The sequence below is a fragment of the Adiantum capillus-veneris genome, chromosome 22 (genome assembly GCF_014529385.1).
Source record: "Adiantum capillus-veneris isolate H3 chromosome 22, ASM1452938v2, whole genome shotgun sequence".
Lineage (NCBI taxonomy): Eukaryota > Viridiplantae > Streptophyta > Polypodiopsida > Polypodiales > Pteridaceae > Adiantum > Adiantum capillus-veneris.
This window is the reverse complement of record NC_140952.1, coordinates 5,392,930-5,402,096: the sequence shown is the minus strand read 5'-3', so window position 1 is coordinate 5,402,096 and position 9,167 is coordinate 5,392,930. Positions and strand designations below refer to the sequence as shown.

Here is a 9,167-nt window from a genome sequence, read left to right as displayed (position 1 = left end):
CTTAGGGAAGGGAGAGCCTTCTGTTCCTTTAGTGAGAGAGTGCAATGGACACAAACAAAGTGGATAAACATTGTGAATGAAGGTGCATGAGACTGAGAGATAGAGAGAGAAGAATACGACACCAGAATGTTGTCAAACCCTCCTCTGAAGGCCCCACTCTCTATGGCGAGAGCTGTCTACTTATGATTGCACAAATCTCTACAATGCTTTGGACTTGCTGACAATGTCGACGACGATGAGGACGACGACGAGATGGGGGATGGAATCTGAAAGTGCTAATCGCTGAAATCTGCAAATCTTTATCTGTTGAATTCTGACTCTATGTCGGTGACGACGGTACGGCGACGATGCGCTAAAAACATAGATGCTGAAATCTGCGTTTTCCGGGTTGAATCTGCAAACTTCGCGGGATCCGACCGTGCGGCGAGGATTTGCTGCGGGAAGGTGAGATCTGCGAGGTTCGGGACTTCTTCTGCGGGTTCTAACTGCTGAAAACTGAAAACGCTGGTCTGTGGTTGATTCTGTCGCGAAGATTTGCAAAACGCTGATGGTGTCAGGCTGATGCAAAAACGTTGGGCTGATCTGGTCTTGCTGTGGAGAATCTGCTTCTGCTGTGTCTTGCTGTGGATCTACTGTGCCTTGATGTGGATCTGGTGATCTGCAATGCAAAAACACCAAGAGCCATGCAAAAACGCCAAGGCTGAATTTGGATCTCCTTGCAGAAAACGCTAGGTTAACTGCATGGGGGGGTCTTGCTGAGAAGGTGCCTATTGAACCGAAGCTCCTGTTGCCTCTTCTGCCAAAAAGTGCTAGCGCTAGGTTTTCTTATATACTACACTTGCCAATTTGCCCTACCTAGTTTCCGACAAAAGTCACTTAAAAATAATAAGTGAAAAATGTCAAAAATAGGGAAAAATAGGTCTATGCACTGTAAAAATGCTCCTGATGGGTTCTGCTGGTAATCTAATGATCATGCTGTGTGCAACCAGAGGATATGCATCTAATCTAAGTGTCTGGACATACACGGTCTGCGAACAGACTCACAAAAGTGCCAGATCACTTCATGTTCTAGACTGACTTGATTGAATTGAACCCTGGTCATGTTGTAGCTTGTCCACGGACACATAGGGTTGGATGTGTCACGTGACAACATTTGCTTGCCAGGGAATCTGATTGACGCGGGGAATGGCTCGTCAGATTACTCTAACCTAGAACTACATGCACATCATGCTAGATGCTCACCATGGTGTAATAACATCTGTCAAAATGTGTATACAAACCATTTATGCAAGAGGGTTCCAAAACCTGAAAACCTAATCTAATGGACTTGTCCGAGCATGCAGGTCCTGTGAACAAGCTCACAAAAATTCCGGTACTAATCCTCCTAGGATTCTAGACACTCTTATCTAGAAAGAAGGAAGAAAACTGGCTCTGGAACATAGCCATGTGCACGTGACAGTAATGGGCTAAATGTAATGAACTCACTTATAAGAGGTGCTTCACATGCAGGTACTACCTAGGCTTGGATAATCATATGCTAGAGTATGCGAACACTTCCCAGTGCCTACATCTAGCAGACACTGGTAGTGCTCATGTGCTATCAGAGGGTATGCAACTACTCTAAAGTGCGTGGGCATGCAGGTCCACATGCACAAAGGGTTAGATGTGCCACTCTATTGATTTTGAGTAAGAGAACATCATCAACACAAAAGTCTCATTCACTAACTCAAGGTTGATAACAAAGGATTGTGATTTGTGTGATAGCTCAATTCTACCTATTCTCTCCATTCCACTGCATTCGAGAGACACACACACACACACACACACACACGCACACACACACACACACACACAAAGTATTATATGAGGTTGCTTTTATACATTATGTTTTTTTCACACAAACCCTGGATAGGTGGGATGAGCATTGCAAAAGTGCCAGCTGGAATCTTGAGGTGTTGCGATGGCTCAAAAAGTAAAGCTACTCACATCCACACACAAAAAACGCACTTATGTGGGTTCCATCGATTGAAGTAGCTTAGGCAGAAGTAAACTTGTGATTTTTGTGCTGAGGCCTCATTGGAGACCCTGGGACTTAGTCTTGAGGCACATTCTTAGAGTGTGCATTCATGTTCGAGTGAGTGTAGGCACATGATGGCATTGTGCTTTTATAAAAGTAAGCTCTCTCTCTCTCTCTCTCTCATGCAGCGCGTGCGCGCCCGCACACACACACATGTGCACACGAACATTTATAAAGCTTGCCTTCCACTTATTGCCTAACTTTGCTCTTTGTTTTCGATAGAATAGAATGTAGATTTCGCAATATATAGCCCAGCCAACTCTACAAGTAGCAAGACTGTTTCTTGTAGCAGCGCGATGTGCAAAACTACCTTGTCACCAAGTGCTTGTGAGGCTAACAATACGACCCAACCATGCACCTACGTTTCCAACTACATTTCTCCCAACACATCCTCCTCTGGAACACTTGTGCAAGATGTGGTGCTTCTGAATCCCGAGAGCGGGATTGGTCCGAGGGTCTCGCCAAACATTTACTTTGGGTAAGAATGCAAATTATGGCTGTGTGCTTTTTCTTGTTGGATCTGTAAAGCCTTCTCGGAGTGTCAGTTTGCTCATTGATTTCTTTACTTGCACAATGAGAATGTATGATTTCACTTTCAAGGAAGTATCATCACCTAAGATGGACACACAATTGATGTCATGTAGGCAAATTTTCATTATTAATTACATTGCACTTGTTAATCCAAAGTTCTGTTTGGTTGCATTCTAACTTGTTTATCCAAAGTTCTGTTCATTAAGTGCTACCAGAGATATTTTCAGCTTCTCAGGCATGCACTCACTCTTTCAAAGAGCATGAAGTGTAAAGAATGCGTCACTCTAGCCTCTGCTACTTTGTTGTAGGTGTGGGAATTTGCAAACTGGGATCTTCCTCAAGGGAGCTGCACCTAATGGGTTGTTTGGATTAGGCCCCGAGGCTTATTCTGTCCCTAGAACTCTTGCAAGCAGTGGAGTCGTTCGCGATGTGTTTTCCATGTGCTTCTCAACTGTATCGGCCGTCGGTAGGCTGGTGTTTGGAAGGAAACCAGCTGCCTCTCTTCAAAGCACTCCTCTCGTTCCCATCAACCCAAGGTGTGCCACATATCTTTTAAATAATGTGAAAATTTTATTTTAGCCTTGATCAGCAACCAAGAGATCTTTCATTTATAGACTTTTAACTCAGTTGAACTTGGATATGCATCACACTCTCCAAATTTGTTCAAACTAATGGTGGAAGACTCTGAAGAAACAAGCTCTGATCATGGGGATGTGCAATTTTATTGTGCAGTGTGTTTTACGTGCTTGGGTTAGAAGAGATTGTGGCAGGAGGGGTAAGCTTAAATGTAAGTGGAACAGTGATATTCGACACTGGCACGTCCCTCACCACCTTGCCCTCTGAGATTATCAAGGTTATTGGCGACGCTGTAAGCAACCTCCCCCGTCACTCCCCTCCTTTTTACTCATTTTGTTCTAGTAGGTTAATTTTTTTTCCTTAATTTGAGTGTGGATTATGTTTGGTTGCAGTTAGCAAATAAGACTACACTTAAGACTTGGGCTTTCCACTATAGTGAATCCTTGCAGTTCAGCCATTGTTGGAATGCAACGTACTCTCTCTCTCTCTCTCTCTCTCTCTCTCTCTCTCTCTCTCTCTCTCTCTCTCTGGACAGTTTCCTACGACGTTAAAAATTCTCTTCTTCTCTCTCTCTCTCTCTCTCTCTCTCTCACACACACACACACACACACGCACACACACACACACACACACACACACAGAGTATCACACCCTACTTGAATGCTCAGCTTTTCAATCACATTTGATCTTGCTTTCCCCACATTCTCAGCCATGAGCTTTCCTGTTCACATTCGTCTCCCAACCACTATGTGGACTCTCATTTGCGACGCTCACTTCCACAATTCTTGAGCATCGAGAGGCACTTATCATCAGCCCCATAGACCCCACATGATATGTTTGTTTTGTTACCATAGGTCATATTTGATCTTTGAGGACGATAATGAAATCTCTCTCTCTCTCTCTCTCTCTCTCTCTCTAAAAAAGAGAGGAAAAAAAACATGCACATCCTATTGTATCATAATCATGTGTTTTAACATTTTACCTGATTAATGTTATAAATCTTCCCATCTGTCCTTACACAAATATATCTATGTATTCCTCTTCCAATCTAATGTGCACACCCTTTACATTCATCAATCTTTGTTCTGCTAAGTCATCTCAAATGCAAATGTGGTTGTAGGACAAAGGCAGAACAGGATAGCCTGTCTTCATTGAACTTTACATTTGCTGGAGGAGGTATCTGGCAAATTGTGGATCCTCTCTTGGTCTTTATAGAAAATGTATTACCTTGCAAGCACTTGATGTTTCAATACTTAAATAACTCACTCTGTTGCGAATGATTATTGATTAATTGAAAATTGTTTGGCTGAACTCTTTTGTAGGACGTTAATACATTTGTTTGCTTAGGAATATTACCTTCTGAGTCATTGGATGCACCCCCAATTATTGGATGTGAGTTAGCTTCTTTTTCTCTTCTTGGTTTTCAATTTTTTTGCAGATTTAAAGCATGAAGGGTTCATAGTAGTCAAAGAAAAAGCTGGCTACCTGTCTTGATATCAATATTAAGTACCCAAAAATGTGCGAAGTCTTCATGATGAGGCTAATCACAGAAATATCCTGCGAGAGCCATGGGAGATTTGTATGCTAGAATAGATTGGAAAATGGAGGTTTGATTGAGGTGGCGGGTCTTTAATTAATTGCTGGAGTCCTAAAAAAGGAACAATTTTTGCAGAAGATTTTGTTTCTCTGACATAATGTCATTTGTTACCTCACAGCAAATAGCTCAGCCAATCTTCATGGATATCCTTGAAGTGATGAGTTTTATTTGTTGCAATGTTTTTAAAAACTTTTTGCTGGCCACTACCCAACGTTGCAACAGGCCTTTGATGACTAGAATAGGACCAAGCAAGGGCCCAAACAGGTGGTCGTGTTTCGAAATGCATACCTTGTTTGAAGGGTCTTAAGAATATTTGTATGGGGTTTCAAGTACCATTTCCCAGAGATAGCATTGGGTTGTAATGGCACTTAGTGGTAACAGCATTTCTGAAACTCTACCAAGCCAAAATGGTGTTGATGAATTCCTAAGGCTCGGAACTTGTATACTACAGAATAAAAGGGGTGGGGGTGGGGGGAGACTTGTATACAATAGATTGGAAAATGGAGGCTTGATTGAGGTGGCAGGCTTTTAATTGCCTAAGTCCTCAAAAAGGAACGATTTTTGCGGAAAATTTTGTTTCTCTTGCATAATGTCATTTATTACCTCACAGCAAATAGCTCAGCCAAGCTTCATGGATGTCCTTGTTAGTGATAAATTTATCTGGAAAGTTTTTAAAAACCCTTTGCTGGCCACTAACCAAAGTTGGAACAGGCCTTTGATGACTAGAATAGGACCAAGCAAGGGCCCAAACGGGTGGCCGTGTTTCGAAATGCATTCCTTGTTTGAAGGGGAGAGTATTTCTATGGGCTTTCAAGTACCTATGTCCCAGAGATAGCAGTGGATTGTAATGGCACTTTGTGGTAACAGCATTTTGGAAAAAATCTTTTATGCCATCTCTTTTGTTCTATATCTCCTTGTTAGTCATGCCACCCGGAGGTGACATCAGGGAATCACTGGAGAGAGTTGTGCCACACAGTGATGCACTGAGGACCAAGGCCGAAAGGAACGTACCCTTATCGCTCTTAGACCTTGCTGGTACTCCAGGATTCTCACCCGGTAAAAAACAGTCCCCCGGTCAGCCGAGGTCCGGAAGGACTGCCATGTCCAAGGTGGGCGTTGGCTCAAACTTTGGTACAAGATCAACGGCATTAAGGTTTTCTGTCTCTGACAGATGAACGAAAATTGTAATCTTTCAAAGTCGAAATGCCATTAGTGTGCCAGTTTCTGTTTAGTTTTGACCTATTCACTGATTCTTCCAAGCAATAATATTGGGGAAGGCCTTTGTTCTTTAAGCATTTTTGATCCACCTAACAGCTAAACACTGATGTTCCACTTGTTATCTCCTAGCCAGATAATGAACGTCCTTCAGGAACTAAGCCATTACAATTCTTGAAAGAACTGTGCTTTGAAAGAATAAAGAGATAGGTTTTGTTTTTGTTAAATGGCTCTTTTAAAAAATGATTCACAAAATGAACTTTTTTTTTGTAAAATGATTGCAGACAACTTCATGGCGATGTACGAGTACTACTTTGATATGGAGAATTCAACTTTTAGCTGGGGCCCATCTGATTGTAAGTAGAAATTGTAACCTTCTTTTAGGGGCTTACCCAAACCTAGTATGTACAAAGGTTAAATGTGCACAATGTAGTAATTTTGTTGTTGGTATCCCATTTAACTAGGGTATAGTGGTCTCTTCGTGTGCCTGTAAGTATGTGAATGACAATAATCAATAAGTAATTTTAGCAGAACATAGTGGTCTCTTTGCAAGCCTTCAATTATGTAGATGACAAAAATCAATAAGTAAATTGTGCTCTTGAATTGTAGGTTCGGGTTCCAATGTTACTGGCACAATCGAGATACCATCGATAAGCATGTCATCCCCATCGCCATCACCGACACCATCAAGCAAAGCTCCATCTACTTCACCCACTAGAGTTGGAGAAACTAATGACAGTTCACAAGCTCCCTCAACCAATGCTCCTGCAGCAAGCAATGCCCATACAAGCTCATCACATAATGTACATATGAAATTTTTATGCCTTCTTGTTTGCACCATATTCTTTTACTCGCTAGCCAATCCAAATTATTAGAAGGAATTTGACTCCCTCATCAGGGCAACAATTCTTTCATTGAAGGAGGCCACCATCATTGCAATAAAACTCCAAGCTGGAACACGAGCGTTCTAATAAGCGAGCACAACTTTGAATTAAATAACCTGTCAAAAGTGGGCTAAATATGAGAGTACCAATGTTTATGGTTTTCAAAGTAAAAGTAATGTTGCAGGTTGAGCCATGTTATTTGCTTGATGTATGGTGACATTATGAAATAAACAAAAATTTTATCCAAAAATAAGAAATAAGTCATGCAGGATGTCTTTTATGCCTATGGCAACAACCCGATTGCTTATGGATGTGTTCTATTTTTCCTTGTAACACACAAGATAAACCTCATGGCACAACAAAGGGTCTCTCTCTTCTAGCTATCAACTAGGACCATCCATTTCATAATGGCATCATTAGAAGCTCATGAAACAACTCACTAGTCATATTGAGTTTTCTGGGTTTGCACTCATCTTTAACCACACGTCTGCATTAATTGCAAGACAAAGAATCCAGGCATTGTTGTTAGATCATTTAGAGAGAAATTGGATACAATTGAAAAAATCCTATGTAAGATCTTTGGTAACAAAGAGATAGAACCTGTGATGACCAATGGCATGGGCAAGAAAACAAGTGCTAGAGTTAATCACCCTATTCCTTGATTATGGATTCTAAAGGCTTGTCAACTCCGGATCATTGATCCGATTATTTGGGAAAATTCATTTTTGCAACAAAATGAAAGTCCTTTTTATGTATTTTCCAAGCAAAAAGTTTCAAAATTCGAGCAAATTTTCTTACATTTTACAATAATTTAGGGGAAGGGGTCACCATTCCACAAAAATGCCTGCATATTTCCATTATTACATAAAGGAGATCTATTGCGTATCTCATTGCAACTTAATTTTGTTTGTCGCAAGCTTAGAGACCTCTTACAGCTTGTCTTTGCTGTTGAAAATTTTTATTTTTCTTTTCCCTTTTTTTATGGTCTTTTTGTTTTTCTCTATTAGTAATGTTATGACTGAAAAAGTTGCTATTGAGAATAGATTTTAAGTGCTTACTAACTTGCCTCTCTTATTTTCTCCTCATAGATCTTCAAAGAACTATGAGGTATGCTAATTAACCTAGTACTTTGTTGGTATAAGAGAACACTCCTCGCCTTATTCATAAATGTGCTTTGTACATACATATATGCACAAATGATGCGCATTTTGTATATCTTAGTGTTTGTTTCATTTCTATATCACAAATTGTCTCTCAAAACATAAACTTTATTTAAGTTTGATAATATAATGTTAACCTTGGTAAGTTTGTTGTCAAGTTATACTTTTTTCCAGGTAAAGCTATACATATGAGCAAGAGAAATTTAGAACAATGGATACCATGGCCGTAAATCTTTCTATAGTCAAAATCTTTTAAAGTTTTGTAGTCAAATTGGTATTAAATATATTGTAACCTTTCCCAGCCCATTGGTCATATATACACATGTCATCGCAATGCACAAATTTCTCCCTGGTGTTGATTTAGGCAATATCAACGTCACAGCGTTGATTTTTCAGCTTTGGCAACACTAGTTGAGATACACCAGTTTAGGTGATGCGCCCATTTGGTGTTGATTTTGAAGTTTAGGCAACACCATTTACAAACATGTGGTTGGCCACCATTGCTATTAAAGTGATTTTGTCAACCCGCACAAAATTATTTGATTTATAATGATTGACTTGGATTTGGTTTTATACCACTACCACATGTATGATGACATTGTTATGATATCAATGGATCTTAAATGTTAGGTGACGATTGTGATGAATGCTTTCTTGATACATTAGGATATGATCCCGAGAGATTCACTGTGTTTTTTCGTACGGTACCACGTGAATGCACAAGAGGGTTTCTTTTGGATTTTGTACATAAGCGTATACAATAGGGGTAGTCCCTCATTATTTCATACTCATATTGTATACATAAGGGAGGGGGCATCGCAGGAGGGGGGGGGGGGGGGGGGGGGGCTACAACATACAACTACATGAGCCACCTTAAATACAATGGTTGTTTCCATGGGGACACACAGGGAGAGAGAGAGAGAGAGAGAGAGAGAGAGAGAGAGAGAGAGAGAGAGAGAGAGAGAGAGGGGAGCGAGAGCGAGCGAGCGAGAGAGAGAGAGAGAGAGAGAGAGAGAGAGAGAGAGAGAGAGAGAGAGAGAGAGAGAATCAAAATCTCAAGGCTCATATTTGAAGGCTTTGTGGAGGCTTTGTAACCCTCCGGAGATGGTGTTTTAAAATAATCCGTT

General features: G+C 40.7%; 1 protein-coding gene across 2 annotated transcripts; it reads left to right on the top strand.

Annotated features, from left to right (window-relative positions):
- Positions 1–2,150: 2,150 nt before the first annotated feature.
- On the top strand, positions 2,151–7,101 carry LOC147428869 (aspartyl protease family protein 1-like). 2 transcript variants are annotated; one of them, XM_086495167.1, is made up of 9 exons: positions 2,151–2,173; positions 2,305–2,555; positions 2,917–3,144; positions 3,341–3,476; positions 3,577–3,656; positions 4,305–4,404; positions 4,507–4,576; positions 6,281–6,352; positions 6,606–7,101. In XM_086495167.1, exons 2-9 carry the CDS (start codon positions 2,374–2,376, stop codon positions 6,869–6,871), a joined length of 1,134 nt encoding a protein of 377 aa, XP_086351293.1. In that variant the 5' UTR covers positions 2,151–2,173; positions 2,305–2,373; the 3' UTR covers positions 6,872–7,101. The 2 variants fall into 2 exon arrangements, with proteins under 2 accessions (XP_086351293.1, XP_086351292.1); XM_086495166.1 differs by having other exon boundaries at positions 2,155–2,173; positions 2,300–2,555.
- Positions 7,102–9,167: the final 2,066 nt, after the last annotated feature.